Source organism: Thunnus albacares, chromosome 7 (genome assembly GCF_914725855.1).
Source record: "Thunnus albacares chromosome 7, fThuAlb1.1, whole genome shotgun sequence".
Lineage (NCBI taxonomy): Eukaryota > Metazoa > Chordata > Actinopteri > Scombriformes > Scombridae > Thunnus > Thunnus albacares.
In genome coordinates this window covers 10,694,593-10,718,959 of record NC_058112.1, presented here as the reverse complement: position 1 = coordinate 10,718,959, position 24,367 = coordinate 10,694,593, and the positions used below count along the sequence as shown (strand labels likewise).

Genomic DNA, 24,367 nt, shown 5'->3' with positions numbered 1-24,367 from the left:
AGATCCAAATGTTTGGGCCAATTACGTCGTTATTATGACTCATCGTGTTATTTAGCCAGTGAGCTTTTTGATTTACGGCGCATATATTTTACATTAAATCATGTGCATTTAAATCTTTTTTAAAGATATCCAACTGACCTGCTGTCTTGTCTTTAGGAAACGACCCTCTGACAGATGATGAGAACAATCATGACATCAACTCGGTGGCTGGCGTTCTCAAACTCTATTTCCGAGGTCTGGAGAACCCTCTTTTCCCCAAAGAGAGGTTCAGTGATCTGCTCTCCTGCATCAGTAAGTGAACACACATTTTTTTTTTACTAGCTTAATATCTGTGAGGTTACAATCAGAGCAGAGTGTTCTGACATAACAACACTATGTTTTCCTGTTCAAATCTTTAACTTTTTTTAATGATTTTTGTCTCATTCAAAAGGCAAATTCATCTCACCCAGATGCAATATGGATCCTCACTTATGTACTTTACTGCCAAATTAACTCATAGCATACAGCAGTTATGGAAAAACACTTCCCCCAGTTGTGTCTAGATTTCTTAGAGCAAGTGATCAAACTAAAACTAAATTATGCACATCACATAGCTCCTCTCCTGTATACCATGTATGTGCACTGAATATGCACTAGTCCTCATCTCGCTATGTGTGCATCTCAAAGTTAGTGACATTAAAAAAAAGTGTATAAAATTATACAAATAAATTTATATAGATAAAACTACTGTCTGTAGAATTTCATTAGCAGAATGGCTCTGACTTCTCACTTTGTGTTTACTGTGGTATCGGTTGAGTACTGAGAGTGATATTATGTGTCATAAGTGGTCATGCTTACATGATGGTGGTGGAATGTTAAATGTCCTCAGCAATGTCCTGAGCAATGGTTGAACCCAGAGCTGAATCTACAGTTGAATCCTCACAAGAATAGTCACATTGTCATTTTACTGTGAGTCAGCTCGAAGATCAGTCAGCTCTTTGTGTGGCTTTTTCTGATCTTTTAAGACATTACATGGGGGGGCTTTGAGGATCTGTTAAAGAACAATGAAACAGGCATGGAGTCACATGGACATGGATGTGCGCCGTAACGCCTTGTACGTGTGCACCATGTGTACTTGTGTGTGAAATGTGTTCGCGTAGGCTTTTGTGTACTCGTGAGCGTGCAAAGTGTAGCTGTGTGTGCTTCCTGGGTGTACTTTTACACATTTGTGCAGGATGAGTAATGGGGATTCCCTGTTTACATTCCCCAGCTCAACATGCCAGTGATTGCAGTGTGGGCTGTACGCCCAGCAGGCTCCATATTAAAAACCCTCTGCTTATTACATATGGAGCAGCTTAGACCAGCTTCAGGATCACTTTTCCTTTTAACTACTCTCAGTTGACTGTGTTTTTTTTTTTTTTTTTTCACCACAGCAACACACTGCAGCTCCTGATATCTTTCATTTTGGAATTTGCAGTGGGGATGTTTTTCTTGGGTGTGCTTACACATGTGTTTTGTAGTGATGTATAAGCTTGCACTGGAGTAGATCTTAAAATAGTAGCTTCCGAAGGTCTCAGGAACCTTGCAGAATCCTAGTTAGGTGTTCATGAAAGATGAAATGCATCACAAGTATCCCAGAAGCCCAAATCCCAGATGGCACAGAGTGGCTGGAGGGTGACAGGGCTATTTTTAGCAGCGAGCACAGCCCCAGCTCAGCCAAATAAAATAGGCTGCTTCAAGTGCCACAGCGGAACAAATGAGATAGTAATGAAAGACCTAAAGGGTGGCATTCTCTTGTTTATTGATAAAGCGAAAAACGAGATTGATTTAAAATGTTTTGCCTATGTATTAAATCTCCATAATGATCACGTGCTGAAGTTTATTGAGAAATAGTTACTCTTTTGTTGTCATTATCTTCGTCTCTGCAGGGACGAGAGATGTGGACAGAACAGTTTTAGAGAGATGCCGTTTTCTTTTAGAGCAGGAAAAAACCCCTTGGCGTGTTCAGTGTCAGGTGCTAACGAAGAGTGCCGACTTCCTTCCCCACTTCCTCTTCCTCTTCCTGTGTGGTGTCAGCATAGGAACACAAGTTGACGTGAGGGTCACGACAACAGAGTGAATACGTTTTCCTGTGTGATCTACACACACACACGTAACGTTACCGCATTAGTTAATCTTTGCCAGTCCCCCAGAAACCTACAGTCATTTTGATAAGTAACAGGCTCAGCTTCAATATGCTCTTGTATTTATATCCTGGCACTTGGTTTAGTAAAACCAATATGTGGACACCATCAGATAGATGAGTGTTTTAAATATGCTGCTATGCAAGGTGGTGCATTGGATCTGAGAGGCCAATTGACAAAAATGAACTCCAGATGTAAATCCTTACCCTCACACTGAAGTGAAGCTAAGAAAACCTCATTCATTTAACAATATTTTTTTTTCTTCTGTAGGAATAGAAAACCTGTATGAGAGAGCGCTGTACATCCGCAAGATTCTCCTGACCATTCCGAGATCAGTCCTCATCGTTATGCGCTACCTCTTCGCCTTCCTCAACCAGTAAGTTTATAGACACTAAACAGTAAATCTATCTGTCAGTTCACTTTATAAGGCTTGCTCCTTCTTAAGTTATGCATCATGATTTGTCTAAAATACTGTCTCTGCTGCCATGTCCTCCTCACTGTTTCCTCCTTCCACCTTTTCTCATTCATCTTATCCCTATCTCTCTCTCTTTTCCTACCTCCCTCCATTCTCCATCCTTTGTCTCCTCCTCTTTCCCAGCCTGTCCCAGTACAGTGACGAGAACATGATGGACCCATACAACCTGGCCATATGCTTTGGCCCCACACTCATGCCCACGCCGGACAGCCAGGACCAGGTGTCCTGCCAGGCCCACGTCAACGAAATCATCAAGACCATCATCATCCACCATGAGACCATCTTTCCTGATGCCAAAGAACTGGATGGGCCCATCTATGAGAAGTGCATGGCTGGAGGAGACTATTGGTGAGGAATGAAGCATTTAGTTGATGCTTTTACAGATGGATCATCCAAACATAACGTCATTCTTCAGGGTTCAGTTTCCTGTGATCTCTTGAGTTATGAGACACACACACACTTGCTAACTACAATACCACCCTGTCACTGGTGCCTAAGGGTAAAGTCGTAGTTTATCCAGGATTAAAAATGGAGACAAAAAGCATTCTGAGGTCACTGCTTTCTTAAATGAGATGTAGGTTTGAGAGTTGGGCAGACAGCAGTAGTTTTCTCACTCCCTTTTTTTTTTTTAAATCGTGAATAGCACAAAGGCACACAGCCAAACCTCCTTCATTTGAGACTCACTCAGCATGCAGGTATGCGTGTGCTCTGAGACGCAGCTCAACGCTGCAGCTGTGTTAGTAGTACGTCAGTGGAGTTTATATGAGTAATTACAAACCAATTAGGTGTCTGTGGTTAAAGAACATGACAAGGCAGAGCATGTTTCAGTGCTGACTTTACATGGTGGACTACTTTCTAGGTGAGACAGGCTGAAACAATCACTTTAATTACCATGATCACCGCAGGAAGAAAGAGAAAGAGGTCACCTGGCAGGGACACGGTGATTAGGTGAATAGCAGCACATACCGGAGTTCTTTGCCAGCTTCACATCTTTTAAGCAGGACTTATCACTTGTTTCCTCCTCTCTTTATCTGCCTCTTCTTCTTCTTCTTCTTTTCTATGCCTGTATCCCCTTCATCACCACAGGCTGAGGCACACAGGGATTTATCCCTGGCTTGAGCTAATCACCCATCTCACCATCTCCTGCAACAGAAGAGGAGGCTGGTGACATGTTAGCACGAGAGGGGAAACTCAGTTCCGGGCAGGGGTAATCTGTGGACATGTGTGTGGCATTACTGCCAGCTCTCTCAGCACGATGCCAGAAGGAGACCATTTAGAAAAGGAGGCCCAACCACCAGATAGAGGATATAAGCCTCTCATAGAATACTGACAATGACCGCTGTTTGAACTTCCTCCTTGTCATCTTCACTGGAATGAGGCTCGGCCGTTGAGATTTAAGCATAAGTCTTCTGCTGCAAACATGATTAGGAGATGAAGTGTCTTCAAATTAGAATCTTTTTTTAGGAGATGAAAGAAAAAGTAGTGAAAGAAAGAAACTTTGCTGCAGGGAAAAAAAAAAAAATCCTGACCTTTGACCTTTGCCGTGGCTGTGACTCTGATGGTTTGCATGTTGTCTCCCGTAGTGAGAGCCCCTACAGTGAACATGGAGCCCTGGAGGAGGTAGACAATGAGGGAGGGACGGAGACACACACCAGTGAGGATGGTGAGTAACAACACTAACATCTATGCATTCATGTAGTATATAATCACATGCACTTACTTATAGAAATCATGTGTCTAGTTGTCTTTTTTTGGACCTTTTTTTTCCTTAAAGTTTCCCACCAAACTGTATTATCAGCCTCTCCTCTACAACAGCGTCCTTCATTTAACATCACACTCGTAAATCTTAACTATTGCACCGCACACACCTTAAGTAAAACGCTGCACTCTCCCTTCCATATGCTGTTTCCAGATTAAAGCTTTCCCCACTGTCTGGTTTTGCGAGGGTTAAACCCAGCTCTCTTCAGCTCGGGGTGGCTAATCCTGCCTTTCAGCCTGTTAAATGCAGTAACCTTGAATGGCCAGGGAACTAGGCACAGAAGGATGGACGGCCATTCATATTCTAATGGTTCAGGTTCTCCCTTGGGGCCCTGGACACCTCCACATCCCCCCCTTTTGCAAATTCCATGGTGGTCTGCACCAACTGGACCCCTTGTGAAAGAAATCCTGTTTTCTCAGGGTCACAGTCTTGGGTTAAATTTTTCAATTCCCCCTGATTTTATTGTTTTTTCATTACCTTGTGAAAAAACAGTGTTAGAGTAGTTTATAAAGTTTGTGTCAGTAGTGTTAGATTTTAATATATTTTCAGAAATTACACTATCTGTTTTCTCTCCTTTTAACCACATTTCCATGTGTCCAAGAAAAACATCATGTAGAAACTAGAGGACACAATAGACTTCTGTCCGACATGGTGGTATACGTTCAAGATGTGTGGTCATACATGTGGTGCTTTTGTTCGAGTGAAATGGATACCAGTTGGTCCGGTCCAAATTAAACAGTGACTGTGTTAGCTGAGACCAGAAGATCAGACGAGGTCAGGCGTTGCTGTTTAAAATCCGGCGAAATGTAGAAGAAGACAATAAAACTTCCAGCTCATTAAAAAGTGATAAATATCCGTGACAGAGAGCTGACCAGATGTAGACAGTGTGAGCAAAAAAAAAAGAGTCGACCTGTAGTTGAGCTAAGTCTATATCTTGCCTTAGTAACAGACTTCCCTAAACCTGTTTCCATGGTGACAACAGTTGCCCCAATCCCGTCTCCTTTTCCCAGCCAATTGTTTTTATGGACTCCCTGTCATCATTCATCATCAGTTTCAATAGGCAGAGTTTATTCAAGAGTGCCACATTGGAAGTATATTTGATCTCTTCTCATTACATAAGCTGTTAATCACTCCGCTTCCAAATTAAAATCATCATCTGGATATCCTTCATAACTAAAGAGGACATTTGATTGGACAGGGAAACTTCTGCATGTGAGGATCCCCACTGTAAAACACAGATGGCAGCTATCAACTCCTTGAGTAATTAATGAAAGATTATGTTCTCCAGAAATCCCTCGCTAGCTACCACGGTTTTGTTCTGAAAGCTTCTCTGAGTGGACTGGGAGAATGCCCTAACTGAGCTGAGTCCCTCCCAGTGGAGCCTTGAACTGTGGTCAAGTTATTGCCATCAGTTATTTTTAAATCCCCATAACCTCATTTGGATTTCAGACAGAAAAACAAACTGCTGTTTAGTTACCAGCACTTGATTCTGCAGCCTGAAATGAGCTACATTTTTTTAATTCTCTCTCTTTCTCTCTCCTCAAGGCTCAAAATGTGTTTGCCCTTTTTTGTCCTTAAAGTAAGTGAGCAGGAAACAGAGAGAGAGAGGAGTAAAAGTCATTTCACCTGTTTGGTTTAAGTCGCCCTCTCGTCGGTGCAGCTCCCCCCTGGAGTGTGTTAGAGCTCTTTAGCCCAGATAGATGATCTGGACTGACCAGAGCAAACACACACAGAGAGACACACACACACACACAGGAAGGGGAGCAAAGTTAACTTTTATCAGATTTTAGCAGAAATAATGAAGAGAGGGACCATTACGAATGATGAAGACATATTCGGTGTTATGTTACATGTTGTATTCAGCCATACATTGTCCTTCAGTGTAATTCTGCCCATCGCTGACACACATGACAGTCCCATGAGCTGTGGCTGTCACGCAGGGAGATTAACTGTCTGTTTTTAGGGTGGCACTTCTCGCACACCATCAATACATTGATGTTCTATCTGCTGGTAAATTCACCACAAGGTCAGAGGTGACCTAACTGGCACATTGATTATATATCACTTTGCAGGAGGATAGCGGGATGTCCTTGTTGTCAAGTGCCCCAGCAGGCATACTGTATATTGGATTGCACATGTTAAAGGGCAGTGCATTTTATTGTACGAGGAAGGTTATCCTTTTTCCCCCCATAAAGAGGGGCCTTTAACCCACTTACATCTTTCATCAGAGCAAAGCATGGATAAAAGAGAAAGAAAAAGTGTTTTATACCCTCTTCTACTGTATTGATCTTAATCATCTCTCATGCCAGGCCTCTGCTCCCCTATTTCTATGTGTGAACACGGATGTAGAGCAACATCCACACTGCCTCCGCTCCAGTGGCTTGTGTAAGACCTCTGACAGTTCGTATCTCTTACACCACAGGCCTCCGGCTCTCACGGTTCAACATTTCTCTAACTCTAGTCACAGCGAATGTGTGTATGCGTGTGCGCCCGCTGCTTTTAGCCACAGCCACGTTACAGTGTTTGTGTGACTTTGGCAGAGATGTTGGGTAAACATTTGCAGACCATGAAAGAGGTTGGATGGATAGGTTGAAGAGAGAGAGAGAGAGAGAGACGGGACGAAAATAGAGAGAGGAAGAGAAATCCCCTGCACCGATAAGGGCGCCGTCAACTTTATTAACAGCCTGTCCGCTGCAGTGCAGCCCAATTAATTCAGACAGTAAATTCCTGCTTGTCACATTTCATTGGAGCCACGTCACATCCACCACGTCAATCTTGACAAGCCAGTGATGCAAGGAAGGTGGCAAATGAAAGGTTGAAAAAGAAATACAATAAAAATAGATAAGGTTGAAAAGGACACCGAGAGAAATGAAGAAACCTCCGCTCCGCTCAGAACCGTGGCTGCATTTTCCTCGCTCACGTGGCCTTTCTGCTCATCTGGGGATTACTTTCAGGCTACTGTGAAAGATATATCATGATGACTTTTTCACAGCCGATACAAGCTTTCAGCCATTTACTTTGTTCCCTGCCAATGTATACGGAGAACCTGCGCTAGGGTGAGGCTACGTCTGTCCAGGGACCCCCTGTCTGACTTAAAGTGAGAGAGTGAGACGGGAGGAGGGCAGAGGTAGGAGTGAGGGAGGAATAAAGAAGCTATTTTTAGACCTGTGTTGCTGTAGTGCATGCATATTGGCTCGGAGACTTGTACCTTTTTTTATGTAGGAGAATATAGAAGAGTCGACGGTAGCTGTTGTTGAAACCGCAGATTTTTTTCCTCGGGATTGACATCAACATGGTTTTCAGTGATTTTTAAATGAAAAATAACGGGCTTAGAGAGAGCAATCAATAAAAAATAAACTGAAATAAAGCATCATTATTACTGCAACTACCACTTGCACTGGTATACTATTAAGTTTTGCTGGTCTTTCTCATGTTTATTTCCCATGTCAGTGATCCAGGGGTCTACTTGTATAGTTATTGAGTAGATATCAACCCAATCTAATGATCCACACAGTGGCTAACATGCCCCTGAGTCATATAGATCTCCTCTCACCAGCTGCTATAAATATCCTGCTAAAGCTCCTCAGGGCCTGTTGTGGCCCTGGCCTGACTACAACTAAAATTACCAACTGGCTCACACAGGCGGCACACTTGAACTCCATGTGCACGGACTGTCACACATGAGCATCCACATGCACACGTGTGTCATGCCAGTGTCAGACTCTCGGTGCATCAACATGTATTTAAGTGCGAGTACTGTATTGTCTGACCAGATTAAGATTAAACTTGAGTGTTTTGTAGCAAAATTAAATGTATCAGGTATTACTGTACCTGACCTGTCTAATCCTCTCTCCGTTGACAGAGGGTGAGCCCATTGAAGCCATTGCCAAGTTTGACTACGTCGGGCGCTCATCCAGGGAGTTGTCCTTCAAGAAGGGCGCCTCCTTGCTGCTGTATCAACGGGCGTCTGAAGACTGGTGGGAGGGACGCCACAACGGCATCGACGGCCTGGTGCCACACCAGTATATAGTTGTCCAGGACATGTGAGTGTCTTTATATACATATGTGTGTGTGTATATATATACATATACATATACAAATCTATTCAGCATCAAGTTGTTGAGCATATGAATTTAGGCTCCATGACAGCATATTGAATTCATACTGATATTAGAACACTGTGTACAGAAGTAACTGGTATAATAATGATTGCAATCTTGTGTTTATATATGGGATGTGCTCCAAACTTGCATGGTGCACAAATCTTGTATGTACAGTGAATACTAACCAGGTCACCTCTAATGACCTCACCTCTAAGTGTGGGAAGTTTTTGAGAATTATTATACCACTATTTTTGAAAATAAAGATATGCCTTTTATTAAGCATTACATGCATTTCTACATACACCATGTTAGAGTGAGTGAGAGTAACCAAAACATGTATGTACCTTTTTTATCATTTTTTTTTTTTAAATCATAAAGGTGGTACACTGAGAAAATGTTACTTTGTATTCCTCTAGTTCCTCTGATTGTTTTACCTGTTAAACTAGTACCAGCTCCAGTCAGAGCATTAGAGGTGTGTTTTAAAGAATAACTCTCCAGCTCTCCCTGATGATATACCTGTAGGTTAAACAACAACTCATGCTTGTTGACTTTGCTATGTAATAGGCCATGGGCCATCAGCTGAGCATAGGGTCATGCATAGAGGACCTTCAACCTTGTTTGTCCTGCCCTCCGCTGTTCTCCCTGCTCAGCTGTGGAGCATTTCTCCATCTCCAAAGTCCTTAACCAGCCCCTCTGTCACTGTCTCCCGCTCCCAGCCCTAACAAGCATTCACTCTGCCATGGTTACTGTTGGTGCCTAATGGACTGGATTTACTGTCTTGTTGGGACAAGAACAAAATCACTCCAATCGCTTAGTAGCTGGCCAACAAAATGGCTATTTAGAATGCCTTCCCTTCTTTACACTGCCACCATCCTGTCAATGTGCCTCTATCAATAATTCACCAGGAGTGGCACTGCTGATGGTGTGTCTTCTTAGTTAATGAAAGAGCGGGGGAATTTACAGCTGTACGGGTTGACCCGAGTGTAGTAACACGCTGCTCTCTACTTTAAACAGAGCAGGCGGCGGGGTTTAAGAGCAGACAGGGTTGTGATCTTCACTGGTCCCATGAAAGAACCCAGAATAAAACACACAGAGAGACGTCTGAGAGACCACTTCAGCACAGGATGTCTCCCTTCCAGATTCAGCTATCGGGATGTTCAAACTTTCTCTTGTCTGTCTGTAAATTTAGTTTACTGCCGCCTCCGCTTTGGAGAAGTGCTTGTCCTTGCTCTGTCTCTGTCTGAGTGTATCCATGTGGAAGGACAAAATAAGTGACTGTGGTTTTATATCAGCTAATACACATCATCATGGGCAACAGTGCAGCTCAGTGGTTCTGATTACCGCCACCTGACAGGCACCAACTGTAGCCAGTATCCAGTCACACACCTCGCTTGAAACCCTTACAGCTGGCTGGTGTGTGGGTGTGTGCATGTCACCACCACAGTGCATCACCAGGCTACTGAGGAATATGACTCATCTGACTCTCTGGGCCTCGGGAGGCAGGGAGACATGCTGACTCACAGGAAACTGATAGCAAATACTGTCATCAAAGAATGGTGCAAAATATGAAAGATCGACTGATTCGCTGATTTCTCCCTTTTTTTTTTTTTTTTTTTTGGCTGTCACTTCCTCTTGCTCTCTCTATGCTTCAATGTCACTCTGTCTCTGTGTCCCAGAGATGACAACTTCTCAGACACTCTGAGTCAGAAGGCTGACAGCGAGGCCAGCAGCGGCCACGCCGGGGAGGATAAATGCTCAGGAAAAGACATCGGCTCACCCTCTGACACCAGGATCTCTGAGGCCTACATCACCAGGTTGGTATTCTCCCAACTCAAAAACATGCTGTATGGGACTTAAATAAGAAAAATTAAAAATAACATTTTTATGTTCTGTATACATTTCACAAAAGTCTGAATATTTGCTGTTCTAAACTTAATTTCCAGAAAAAAGTCCTTTAGTCCAAAGGAAGTGATGAGTTTTACATGTCTGTTTCTGTTGTACAACAGCAGCAGCAGCAGTGATCAGTTTGGAAAAGGACAGTTGGCATGAGAAGTGATAAACACTACTGTCAAACAGATGAAGAGCATCATCTACAGAAACTCACACTTAATGACTTGAAAATCAAATAACGGTTGCCATAATAACTGAGAAGGAATTTCTGCAAGGCGCAGAGCAACAAAATTAATAATGAAGAGGCAGCAAAGATCTGACCAAAGCTCATAAAGGTTTCTGATGAGTACTTAAGATTTCTATCCGCACCCAAACATGCATTAGGACACATTTGAGACTAACAAGCACCCCACTGTGTTAATTAATGCCCGTCCTCCTCACACCATAGTGATCCATGAATGACCACAACACATCTAAGACTTCACATTGGCTTTATCTAATGAGAGACGGCCAATCCAATAACAACTCATAGTCTAGCTGCAAAGACTTTACGGTTGCATAATCCAAGATGTATAAAATAGCTTCAGGTGTGAATACATACACACACACACACACACACACACACACACTCAGACACTAGAAAAATGAACAAACTTTGAATTCGTTATACAGTTTTTCTTAGAGAGGTGGGGTACTTGGATTATATGTTGCTGAAAATCATCAGTAATGTTTTCCACCTTCAAACAGAACTGAAGGAAGCAGGAACGAGCTGTACAGTGTGCACCCACTCCTTAGTGTCACATCCGCTGCCTCCTGTCATTTTTGTATCCTCACCTCACCTCTCTAAGCCTAATTGCCACTAGAGGAATATACTTCTCCCTCTCTATTTTATTCCCAGCGAACAGACAGTTCCTGTTGTAAAATATGAGTATTAAAACCCATTTAACAACGGTGCTTGGTCATCAGCATTTCACACCGGACCATATATACATACACACGGAGGAATGGCACACGCAGAGAGGAGACACACACACACATATCCAGTCACACCTCAGTCTTTCTGGCAGCGTGCGCTGGTTGCGTGCCAGTATTTTGTCTCCTTCTCCTCTTCTCATTGCCGCATATCTGCTGGTGGAGTAAGCGACCTTGAAACGTCTGTGCCAAACACATGAACAAATTCTATTTTATTCCGAGCCATACTCGCTCCCCCTGCTTCACCGTCGAGCTGTCGATGATTCATACTTAGGAGAAATATTTACACCACTGCAGGTATTTGTATGCGGATGAAGTATATATGTGAATGAATCGTCTTTTTTCACATTCAGCCTTAATGAGACTCCTCTAACTCCCCTAAGCCGGCGTCTACAACGCTCTCTACTTGTCACCAGCTCCCAGGTGATCCCCACCTCATGCTTCCTCTCCTGTCTTCCTCCCACTCACTCTGCTGTGCTATTCAGACAAATCCATGTTTGTTGAATCATTTATAGCCTGAGCTTTATTTAGATATTTTCCTCTCCTGGTGTTCTCAATCAACAACCCACTCACCCAACGGACCTCAAGTTTGGCATCACAGCAAGTGTCAGTAAACAGTAGTGCCACTTTCAAATGAACACTTCTACTGGAAAGGACGCACGCTGATGCGATCATATCAAGTATTACAGTCGCTTTCTGTATTCGAGGGAGAGGAACTTAAGGAATGTCTTGTGATTTACATTATTATCGGGCAAGGCCATGATAAACAAAGGGTGAGCTGTTGGTGTGGTGACAGCATGCAGAGTAAGTTGCAGTGACTGTTGTTGTACACGCTGTCCCAGAGGAGGACTGGTGTTACGAATGCAGACTGCTCCCCCTGCAGGTTATCAGTGCTTCCTGCAGTTGTTTACTTTCCCAGGTTTTTCTCTGCAGTCAGAAAAAAAGTATTTTTCTCTCACCAGGCACATCAGTCTAAGACATTTTGTTCACACTCTCAACCTAGAGGGTTTTGCAGTGTGTGAGCAGGTATGGGTTTCAGTGTCTTGCGTAAGAATCGGCCTGAGACTCTCTAGTTAATGTAGACAAGTAGTCGCTTGTTGTTTTTTTGAGGGGGGGGGGGGGGGTTTGGTGATGAAACGACACGATTGGGGAGATACTGAAGCACAGTGGCTTTACGTGAAGATCCCAATTACATTATCTAAGTGCCTTGTAATCATTGATATCTGTACTCGTTATTGCTTTTTGTTTAGCATGGTGATGAAGCTGCCTGTAAAACTTAATGATAATGACTCTGACGACGTTCATTAGGCAGATGTAAACTTTCAAATTGAGCCATTTGCCTCAGAGAAGTGATTAAAGTATGACTCATTCACCGCTTGTTCATCATCACAAAGAACCAGTAACGCTGACGCAATTAAAATTGTTAACCTGACATGTATTAGCTTTTATATGTTATGAATTTAATGATTCAAATTGTCACCGAAAGCGATAGCATAATATAAAAAAATGATATATTAGTTTCTGTTTTCACTTTAAAAATTCATCTGAATATCTTCATGTAATGAAGACCACATAACTTTAAATTAATAAGTTATTAAATTCTCTATATTAAAATTCTATTTCTTTGCCAACAGTCATGCTCAAATATCCTCTTCAGTCATCCTGCTGTGAGGCTGTAAGTGATGATGGTGTGATGATAGCTGTATTAAACATTACAGCTCTGACTCAGGCTGTCCCCAGCTACTGTGGAGCTGGTATTCATAAATATGCAGAGCAGAGCCTATTAGAGCCGTACTGAGGAAGATGTGTTGCTCTATTGGCCTTTTATGGAGCAATAGAACAGTTTCAAAGGAATAGATGTTACTGTGGAGCAAAATCATGCATAACCCAGCAAGCATGCATCTGTGTGAGTATGAAGTAGAGTGTCACAGATGAGGTGTGTGTGTGCGTGTGTGTGTGTGTGTGTGTGTGGTGCTGTGCTGGTCCAGGTTCAGATAGAGGACAGCCATCCTGCTGAGGCAGCTGTAGCTTCTCCCAGAGAGCCTGGTGTTTGGTGCTCTGATGAACCACAGGCGTCCCCCCTCTGGCTGACAGCTAGACTCCACTCAACCTGCTCTCCAAATAAGCTTGTTGGAGCTGTCAGGCACTAACGCTAGGGTTCCTCTCACAATATTGATGATTAATTTTTTCTTCTCTACAGTGGCAAATATTTGATGAGGCTCAAATATTTGACCAGAGATAATGCTCACATGTTGTAATATAAAGACTTTGTATGTCTTTTGAGGATTGTCTCAAGAGTTAAACCCAAATAAATTCAATAATTGAAGGGCTTAAATTACTGAGTACATAGCAGTCAATCCAAAAACAAGACTGTTTTTTTTATTGGCTTAAAAGTTTACATAAGAGAGATGTGAGGTGGCACAAAACTGTAATTATAAAACAAAAAGCTTAACTCAAAGTACAGTGTTTGGGTGCAGTTAGATGTTAAAATAGTAAAAGATGCCTTTTCTGCAGTTATGAAACCTGTAATACAATAAATAAATATATTTCCCTTATATTTCTTTCCCAGCAGGCACAGGAAAAGATCAGAACCACCTTCTCGGCGGCCTCCCGCCCGCCCAAGCGACGTCCACTGCATGGTGCACCCTTCCCAGCAGGGTCATGGCGGACATGGAGGCACCCCTGAGATGGGTTCCCCAGTTCTAGGCCACTTCAGCCCGCGGGACATGCTGCGGAGTCGCAACCACTTGCCCATGGACAGCCCCGAGCGTCGGCGCCGCACTGGGCACGGCAGCCTGACTAACATCAGCCGCCACGAGTCCCTGAAGAAGATGGAGAGCCCTCCGATCCGCCGCTCCACCTCTTCGGGCCAGTACACAGGCTTCACTGACACCCACCACCACCATGGCGGCAAGCCCCTGGATCCGGAGACCATCGCACAGGTCAGCGCGGGAAGAGCGGCGACCCGACCGCAGCTCCCTCCATCATCAAAGCCCTGCCCCGCCCTGTAAAAACATAGTCAGTCCCTGTCTTCTGCTTCCTCTGGCTGCAACTGTGTCTGTGTGCTAAATACACGCAAAAGACTAGCTTCACAGGCAGACAGCAGGGAGCATAGTTTGACATTGGGACTCATCACAGTTTATTTACAGTAGTCTTGATTGTAATCATGCAAAGAAAACCTATGAAATATGGAGTTACAAAACATATTCGTGCCTGACAGGCAATAATTTGTGTTGAAGTGGATGTTGGCACAGATTGAACATATTTATGAAAAGTAGAGCCATGAATGACGCTTGTATAGAGCCTCAGTTGGAAAGCAGAGGTCACAGAGAGCACTTTAAACTGTGCTGTGCTGTCTGTCTGCCTACCGGGAGCATGCTCAGATGAACATATCTTGTCATCTCTGCATCTCCTTTGCTATCCAAAGTCATTAGCATGCAGAGGGAGGGTGTCGGTGCAAAGTAATACTCTCTACTAACTCTCTGCATGTATAATGCATGCTATGTGTTTTCTTGAGAATCTGTCACTGTGGTCCTCTGTTAACATTGCTTTTTATGTTTCGTACCGAGCCTAACTCTACCTTATCCCTTCTCTCACGTCTTTGCTGTTCATATCATCTCTGCTTTTCTTTTTCTTCTTCCCCCACCCTGTCTTTTTTGGTTTTTTTTCTCATTTTTAACGCCAACCTTCCTGTGTCCAACTCATTTTTCTCACCTATGTCATTATCATCCTTCCACACCCCCCCCCCCTCCTCCTCTCTTACACACACTCTCTTTGTCTCCTGCAGGACATAGAGGAAACAATGAACACGGCTCTTAACGAGCTGCGCGAGCTGGAGCGGCAGAGCTCAGCCAAGCACGCCCCCGACGTGGTGTTGGACACCCTGGAGCAGCGGCAGACCTCCGGCAGCAGCGGCGGGGGTCCCACGCCGGCCAGCTCCAGCGAGTCCCTCAGCCCCATCCATGGCGTCATGCTGAGGTCCACCGCCAACACTGAGCCGCCCATCCGCCGCAGCACCAGCTCCTCCAGCGATACCATGAGCACCTTCAAGCCTATGGTAGCGCCCCGCATGGGGGTGCAGCTCAAACCTCCCGCCTTGAGACCCAAGCCCATGGTCCTGCCCAAATCCAACCAGGTCCCACAGCCTCCAGCTACATCTCCTCAGGACCCTCTGGACAAGTCCTGCACCATGTAACCTCTGGGACAGAAACCAGACATGAAAAACAAGATAAACTCTCATTAACCAGTTTCCACGGGGGCTGCTAGCAGTGTCTATACTTTAAAGAGCGTGTAGAATACATGGACCTGGACAGGAAAAAACTACTTGCATTTTGAGATGGCTGTTTCCTTTTGGTGTTCTGAAGTTAAAAAAGTAGATCATAAAAGGCACTCTGAGACTGGTGTAGGAGTTACAGATTTGTCAGCCGGACAAATCTTCTGTCTCAATAACACGTGCACAGTTATGTGTTTTAAGCTTAGGTTAATATTATCTAACATAAGTCTGTTTCTTAATGAACTCAAACAACAAATCACAAAGGCTTCCTTTAAGGTTTTAGAAAATGTACACTAGTTAGTTTAGTTTACAGACATTCATGAACTGTGTAACTTTGAAACAAAACACAGTGCATGTAGCTCCTCTGTTTACCACTGAACCTGAAACGGAGCTTGATGAGAACTGCAGTGACCACAGTGGCATTCTCACACATAGAACTAGATTTTTTTTTTTTTTCTTTTTTTTCTTTAACCTAGGAGGGCCCTTGAAGGCATTTGTGAACTGGTCCAAAGGCCTTACTGACTCTGAGATGTAACTGATTTCAAATATTAAAATGTTACTATTATAAAGGTGCTGTGACTACCTGGACAGAAGTGGTATGAAGGTTGGACTGATTATGGGTCTGAAGAGCCCTTAACAACTAACGGTACTCTGTTAATGAATTAATAGTACTGATAGAAGTAGGCTCTTTTTCTTCAGTAGCGTGTAAACTCAGCAACTTTCTTTGGCAAAGCATACCATCAGTTGTGTCTCAGAAATGTACAAAGATCACCTCTGTGCTGGATCCACTCAAATTTTATTTTAACATATTTTCCACTTTGCCTGGAATGAGATATGACTATTGGATAAAACCACTACTTCATTATGAACTTTGTTTGAACATTTTCGATGCATTCTTGAATTCTTGCGTCAGTAAGTTATGATGCGGGGATAAAATATGCCTAATAACTTATGCCTTTGCATCTGTGTATCCCATGGGGAGCAGTGTGAAAGTGGTTTGTACTTTTAAAAATTATGACAAATCATCTCCTACCTACAGTATATACAACACATATGCTATTATACGGCGTGGAACACATGCCATCGCTTCTTTTGCGCCTTGCTTTGCTTTATCTACCCAAAGACATGACTACAAGTTAAAGCATGGATGTTGACCCTCCATATACGATGTAGGCATTCTTCATAGTGACTGATGTGTATAGACTCATGGCAGCGCCCTGTGGGAGTGCTGCCGGTAGCCATGGACCTAATGACTGTTAGTGTAAAAGCCTCCTAATGTGTTCCCCCTGCTTCCTGTGCTTCTCTTTGTCAAGATCTCTGAAAACAGCAGCTCGCTGAGTCCCTCTAGTCTGCTTTATGCACAGGTTAGAATGTCAGTAGTGTGTTCTTGTGTTGCTCTCTGACTGACCTTGAGGCTTTCTCTGTGGATGATGACACCTCTGAACGCCTGATGCGTGGCAGGAAATGTGGAACAAGAGGAAGTCTTCCACCGTCAGCGAACAGCCCGTCGGTCAGTTCGTACGCGTCCATGTCAAGTAATAATTTCAAAACGCAATAGCCCCATAAAACTGTATGTGCCAGAGTTCCAACTGTGTGACTGCACCCCTGTATGTGTCTTTTTTAAGTAACCTCTGTACTGTAAAAAAATAGCAGAACTGGGTGCATGTCTTGGATGTGTGGCTAGCGTAACAACACTTAGAAAAGACTTGGTTTGCAATGAATAAGCAATGCTCTCTAACAGCAGGTTTACACTATCTTTGACTTGACAGATATTGTGTGTATAGTAATCAAAAATTAATTGATTTCTGAATTACTAACTTTCATTATTTTTATAATCATTTTGTTATGTTTTTTTTTGTGTTTCTGGGTAGAAATTACTTTAAATTTAGAACAAATGATGTAGAATAAATATCCAGAGATACAGATATTGCACCTATGAAGCCAGTTGTAAAAAAAAACAAACAAAAAAAAAGAAAAAAAAAAAAGTGTGCTTTTGTCACTATGTAACATCATCAACAGTAGGACTCAGTTATGCCGTGTGTAGGCGTTAAGCTACTCTGTGGTGTTCTGTACATCTGTAGTATGTACTTGTGAAAGTGCCTTTGAAAATGTTTTAGAGGAACTTCAGACATTCTGTGCTGTTGCATTTTCATGTCAGATGCTGTGTTTTGAGAAAATGCAGTGCAGGAAGAAGACACATGAATAAGTAATGATGCCATTTTCCAAAGTTATATGACAGAGTAAATAATAAATAAACAGCTTACCCATTGTGACATTGCACTTTTATGTATATAACTGTATATATGGCATGTAACATCATAACATTTAGAGTTCTTTGAGGGCTTATACCTCAATGGATTTCTTTCTAATAAAGGAAATAGTTTGTCGAGTCTGAGGTGGATTTCTTTTCCACTGTAAACTTCAGTTTATTTATAATCACTGGAGGAAGAATTATTCCAATTTTTTTATGTAAGTAAAAGTAGAAATACCACAATGTAAACATACACAATAAAAGTTCTACTTTAAGTAAAAGTACAGATGTATTATCAGAAAAATATACTGAAAAGTACTCATTATGCAGAATGGACATCGTAATCAATACAGTATAGGAAATCAAATTGTTTTTATTCTTCATTATTATTTGGTATGCAGAGATTTTTTTATGATATTTAAGAAATAGTTTGATGAAGCTTGGCTTTTAAATTTACAGAACTTTGACAGTATATTTCATTCTTAATAATGGTGTGTAGCAAAAATATTTCAAGGACTCACACTGAGTGAGTTTTCTTTCCACATTTCCCAACAAGAAAGTCTCAAATTATTATGACAAATCATTAAATGTAGGATAATTGTAATATGGTGACACGAGGCATTTTTCACTGAAGTCAGCACCGTAGTTTGGGACAGGTAATGTTTTCCTACATGAATCCTGTAAGCTCTCTGATTCTCTGCTCATCTAAGTGCTGTGTTCTGCTATGTATGGGAGCTTTACAGGGATCTGGTGTTCTCCAGACTGAGCTCCAGCCTCAGCACTGTTTGCAGGAGTAAGAGTGGCTCTCTGTTTGTTCCAGGCTTTAGTGTGGGTCTTCAAGGCCATCTGGTGAAAAAAGAAAAGAGAGTGCCCATTGTTTTGGATACTGTCACGCCAACGTTTTTTTTCCAGCTGGACTGAGGCTTGGTGTGATATAAATGTGCAACAGAAGATACTACGCTTCAAAATCTGCTCCCATTTTTACACCAGAGAGTGAAAATAAAACATGGTTTACCTCGGCAATCCCAACCTTCCTCTCCCATGTGTGAATGCTCTGCCGCAGCTTCTTGTGTTTATCCTTGATGTGCATGTACTCAATGATTTCAGGAGCCTGATAATCTGCCATCTGGCGGCGCAGGTGTTGGTTGAGGGCCTCTGCCTTTAAACGCTCCTGAAGAGAAAAAAATGAAGTAGGAAAAGTGGATGGAGTACAGCAAGGGAATTATTTTATTTATTTACTTAATCTTTATTTAATCAGGCAATGTCAATAAGATTAAAATCTCTTTTCCAAGAGAGACCTGAGAAGAAACATTCATAAGACAAGAACACGATCAGCAGCCGGAAAAAATACAACTACACAACAAACAAGGAATTAATAAAAACAGTTACAAGAATCATAAAAACATCAAATAATAAGGCTTTAAAATCTCCAAGAGGAATGTAAGACTCAATTTTGAGGGCGGTTTTCAGTTCATTCCATTTAAAAGGTGCATAATACCTAAAACCAGTTCTGCTAATATAAGTGCAAACATGAAGGATATCTAAGGTTAAGTAGTTAGTGGATCGTGACTATAGTTAATGGATTTAAATGAGAGAAGAGATGTGAGGTAGTTGGGAAGCTTCAACAGTAGAGCTTCATACATGAATAACATGAGATGGTTATCTCCTCTTGACTTTAAGGAAGTCCATCCAGCCGTGTGATACAGAGAACAATGATGAGTATGAAATTTGTCATTTGTGATAAAGTGTAATGCACTATGATACTATGACACAAAGTTAAACTGCTGAAGTGTTGATAGGGCAGCATGACAGTACAGAATATCTCCACAGTCAAGGACAGACATGAAAGTTGACTGCACAATAGTCTTACAGTTGGAAGAAGACAGACGTTCTTTAACTTTATACAAGAAGCCTAGTTTGATTTTTGATTTCAAAGTCAAATGTTGAACATGAATCTTGAATGATACTCTGCTATCAAGCCAAATTCCCAAGTATTTATATGACCTAGCAACAGTAATATGGGTGCTATTTAAAGTTTTAATGGCAGGATAGTCAGATTCACTGATGGAGGTGGAGAATACCATGTACTTAGTCCTTCTGCATTTAAAACTAGTCTGTGATTACGGAGTGATAATTGGAAAGCATCAAAGGCAGACTGAAGACGAGTCAGGGCCTGGGCCGGGGTGGAGCTTGGGGCATATAAAATTGTATCATCTGCCAAAAAAATGGACGTTGACGTATTGATTAGGGAGAATTTTGTTATTTATGTATAATGTAAACAGCAATGGACCGAGGGTAGACCCCTGTGGCACCCCATTTCCATCAGCAACAACAGTCTGAGTCTGTAATTAAGTGTTTAATTAAGGCTTTATCTAAACCTATACATTGTAGTTTGTGGAGTAGGGTTTTATGACCAAATCAAATGCCAGAAGAAGAAGTCAATGCACAACAGCACAACATTGTTTTTTATCCAGGAGACAATGTTATCATTGACTCAAACAGCAGCTGTTATTGTGTTGTGACCCGGGTGAAAACCAGACTGTTGTGGCTGTAGGAAGTTGAGTGAATCAATGAAAGTGTGTAGTTGTAAATTGACCAATGATTCTAGGATTCTTGCTAAGAAAGGAAGTTTAGACATTGAACTGTAGTTGTTTAGATGGGAGACATCACCACTTTTATGTAAGGGTACTACTAAGGTGCTTTTCTGCAAAGCTGGAATCATGCCTGTTAAAAAGGTTTGGTTAAAAATATGTGCTTGATGTGGACAGATTAAGGCGGCACTTAGATGGAGAAGATCAAGATTATTTGCACCAGTGTTTTTGCACACTTTTAACCTGAGCAGAGCTTTGTGAACATCTGCACTGCTTACCAAACTAAAAGAACTTGCAGCCAGAAGAAGCTGAGGTATTTGATAAGGTAATTGTCTACAGTTGAATCTTAGACTTTTATTATTAAATAAAAGATCAGAGGAGAGGAAATGGTGATTTTAAGCTTCAACTATGGATGATCTATGTGATTTGAGGTGAGAGATATAACCGAGATTAATTCTTAAAAGACGCTACAGTGTTCCAAAATTTAGTGGAACTATAACAGGCAGAGAGAGCTGACTGATAATAATTTGATTTAGCCTTCCTAATCATACTGGTGCAGATGTTTCTTTGTTGCTTAAAGGTTAACCAGTCCACTGGATCTAGCCTTGGACCAGGCTTTGTTTTTGTTGTGGATGGCATTGGAGAGTTATGGGGAGAACCAAGGACTGTGTCTGTTTTTAATTCCATGTTTTTATAAGGGGCATATCTGTCAGCAATAACATTGAAAGATTGTGAAAAGTTCTCCAGTGCCATGGCAGGATCAGTAATAGAGAAAGTATTATCAATGTCAGAGATGAACAAATCATTTAAAAAATCCTGCGGATTAAAATGCTTGTAATTTCTTGTGGTGATAATTTGAGATTGAGATTTAGGGATTTTGGTGTCTCTGACACAGGCAAGCGGGTCAGTGATCACCAACATCAAGGGCTAAAACTCCAGAGGCAGGGTATTTGTGCGATCTGTTAGTAAGCATGATGTCAGTTAATGTAGAGTTAAGAGGATTTTTGAAATTTGAGCTGATGGGTTTGTCTATGAGCTGAAAAAGATTAAGATCAATGCATTGTTCTTTTAATCTGTTAAGAGCTGTCAGAGAGCTGGTCCAGGTTAAGATCCCCCATTATTATTAACTCAGAGGAGGCATGCAGTGACCAGAGCTTTGCAATGACCTCCAAAGCATCAACATGGTGGGGGATACATACCAATAATGGTTACATGCATGTCTCTACCAAAACAGAGGTCCAAATTTAGTTTAGTTTAAAGAGCCCAGAACATTTTTGGACTCATGACAAACCTCCTCAGCATGCTGTATCTCCTCCTCAATTTTTGCCAGCATCTGCTTCCTTTTGGTGATGTCATTGCTCAGCTCCGTAGACTCCCATGTCACACTCTGCAGCATCTCCTGTTCATACAAACATACACACAAACAAACATATAGACACAGACTTGACAAGCTGGAGGTAAGATGAACTATACTGCAAAAGGTGGGATAGGTTTCGTACATCTACACTAAACCACACTGAGAAATGTGTCTTTCTCTCATATGCAAATTTAGAATGAGTTACCTTGTGTGAACTGAGGACACGTTGTACTTTCAGATTGTTAACTTGAAGTTCATCCAGGTTTTTGTCAATTCTCTGCTCATTGTATGCCTGGAAAATGTCCTAGATACGACACACAGTACACACTGTTACATTTACTAACAAGTGAATGATTGGAAGTGATGAACAACAGTTAAAAGGTAAATTCCCAAGCATGTAACTACTTAACTAACCCTGTTTTACAAAAGCAGAACAGCACAGCTTTTTTGTAACGGTCTAACTAAAAAAACTATACAATCAACCAACAATCTATTGAGACATAACTGATATAACCATCTCTTTTTTTCAGCTATACCTTCACGCTTTTATTCTCTACCTCATACTCAGCTTTTCCCGTCTCCTTTTTCTGCTGAAGCTGCTGCTGGAGCTTCTTTTCTTGGACCTTCAGTGCTTGGTTCTTCAGATTAAACTTCTCCAACTGGGTGACCTGTTTGAGTTTGTGTGTGTGAATACCAAAAAGAGAATGTGGACAAAGGGAGGAAGATGAAAAATGAAAGAAAATTACAGTGGAAATAAGATAAAATAGGAAAAAAAGAGAGAAAATTTTCAGTTAAAATGAGTAGTCAATTTATGTTTTAGCATCTATTCATATTCCTCTTTTGAACAGGTTGATGTCATTATACTGAACCTGATTTTTACCTTTAACTTGTCCACAACGCACTGGAGCACCTTGTTGGGCTCCTTCATCTCCAATTTGCTCTCATTCTTAGGTTTGAGCAGCCTGTGTTCAAACGCCTTCTTGGCCTTCTGGATCTCTTCTAGACGTAATTCTGCCTCTTTTAGGGAGGCCTGGAAAGACAAAAGAAATCACTGAGGAGAAATATAACTATGTGTTTTCTTCTTTGTTTTTTTTTGGGCAAGAGCATGCAGTAACCTTGTAGTTGTCCTGAATTCTCTCATATCTCTGTTTGAGTTTCTCCTGGTCTTGTTGTGTCTCTGTTACTTCTTTCTGTGCCACATAAAGCTTTTGTTCCAGAGTCAGCTGCAGGAGGCGATCTGACATGTTGGACCGGGACCTCCGCCTCCGTCCACGACCCTGACAAGGCACAAGAATAAGCACACACACACACAAAATGACGTGGGGCTATCAGGAGTACAGTGCAGACAGGTCATCTTTCCTTGGAACACAATTAAAATCATTTCAGTGTCAATATCAAAATTTACTGGCATGAAAAGAATATAAGCAGCTCATCAAAACGGTTTTAAATAACTAACAACAATACTTTCATTTGTCATTTATGATGGGGAAAGTAGCTTTCTGTCTATATATTTCTTTGTGTGTAGACAGAGAGAGCAAACCCCCAATCACAATAGATAGTGTCTTACCCCACCCTCCAGCTGGGAGGCTCCTGCTGGCCCCGGGCCCTCTCCCGGAGGCTGGGGCACCAGGTCTTTTGGATCCAGGCGGCTGATGAAACGTTCAAACATGTCATTCTCTGCCAGGAGGGCTGCAATGGAATACCTGGTGGGAGGGGACAACAACTTCAAAGTCAGCTAAAAAAAAAAAAAAAAGGCTTCAAACTTTAAAAGTTTGGTTGATTAAGCTGAAAAGATAAACCAAAAACTTTACAAGACGGCTTCACATTGTTTACAACTTGACCATCTAGCTAATAACTGTATTTTATTCATCACCTCTATTCATTTCTATAGGAAACTAGAGTAACAGCTCAACATTTTAAACGAAAATACTCCTTTCATAGTCAATGTAAATGCTAGAATAATTTGAAGTATGAGCAAGGTGCTGCTAGGTAAGAATAACACTAGTATGAGAGAAACTTTCTGACCCTCTGCATTTAGCTAATGGTTCTTCCCACAGATATTAAATAGGTTTTAATATATTGACGTTTACCGCTGTTACGGCTCAACAACAGAGCCAGCGTTAAAGAAGCTAAGCTAGCCTTGACATTCACCATGTAGCATTAGGCTGAACGTCTTTAATACATCTCTTCTTAACATATCCATGGTCTTCAGCCATACGTTTATATTCTGAATATAAAGTTTTCATTACTTAAGTTCTTCGACTCGGCCGTGGAGGACTTCTTTCTGTTCTTGTGTGAGCTTGCTTTTTTCCTCCATCAACATCTCGTCCTCCATGGTTGCTAAGGTACACTGAGCCCCTGCAGTGGTTGCTAGGGCTAGTGTGTTGCCTTCACGTGCTCGTGTAAAACCCTGCAATTAACTTTTCAACGAATAGGCCTATAGACAGATTTTTAAAAAGCGTGATTAAAACGTTAACAACAACAACAACAACAACAACAACAACAACAACAACAATAATAAGAAAAAGAAGAAG

General features: G+C 41.8%; 2 protein-coding genes across 5 annotated transcripts in view; one reads left to right on the top strand and one right to left on the bottom strand.

Moving 5' to 3' along the window:
* The window catches only part of srgap1a (SLIT-ROBO Rho GTPase activating protein 1a), an 85,523-nt gene extending 67,500 nt beyond the window's left edge, over nt 1-18,023 (top strand). For 2 of the 4 annotated variants that reach the window (XM_044356787.1, XM_044356788.1), the window contains exons 15-22: nt 157-291; nt 2,433-2,538; nt 2,761-2,985; nt 4,221-4,300; nt 8,259-8,439; nt 10,176-10,313; nt 13,931-14,303; nt 15,149-18,023. In XM_044356787.1, coding sequence (XP_044212722.1) covers nt 157-291; nt 2,433-2,538; nt 2,761-2,985; nt 4,221-4,300; nt 8,259-8,439; nt 10,176-10,313; nt 13,931-14,303; nt 15,149-15,556 — 1,646 coding nt within the window. In that variant the 3' untranslated portion in view covers nt 15,557-18,023. Of the gene's footprint in view, nt 1-156; nt 292-2,432; nt 2,539-2,760; nt 2,986-4,220; nt 4,301-8,258; nt 8,440-10,175; nt 10,314-13,930; nt 14,369-15,148 lie in introns of those variants that run through there. The other 2 variants (XM_044356789.1, XR_006404198.1) reach the window with 2 other exon arrangements.
* ccdc113 (coiled-coil domain containing 113) lies at nt 16,323-24,285 on the bottom strand. Its single transcript, XM_044356794.1, has 9 exons — nt 24,083-24,285; nt 23,401-23,536; nt 22,949-23,110; nt 22,714-22,863; nt 22,391-22,501; nt 22,039-22,137; nt 21,768-21,875; nt 18,901-19,056; nt 16,323-18,731 (listed from the first exon to the last, which is right to left on the bottom strand). The coding sequence occupies exons 1-9, from the start codon at nt 24,166-24,168 to the stop codon at nt 18,591-18,593; spliced, it is 1,149 nt and encodes a 382-aa protein (XP_044212729.1). The 5' UTR covers nt 24,169-24,285; the 3' UTR covers nt 16,323-18,590.
* Nucleotides 24,286-24,367: the final 82 nt, after the last annotated feature.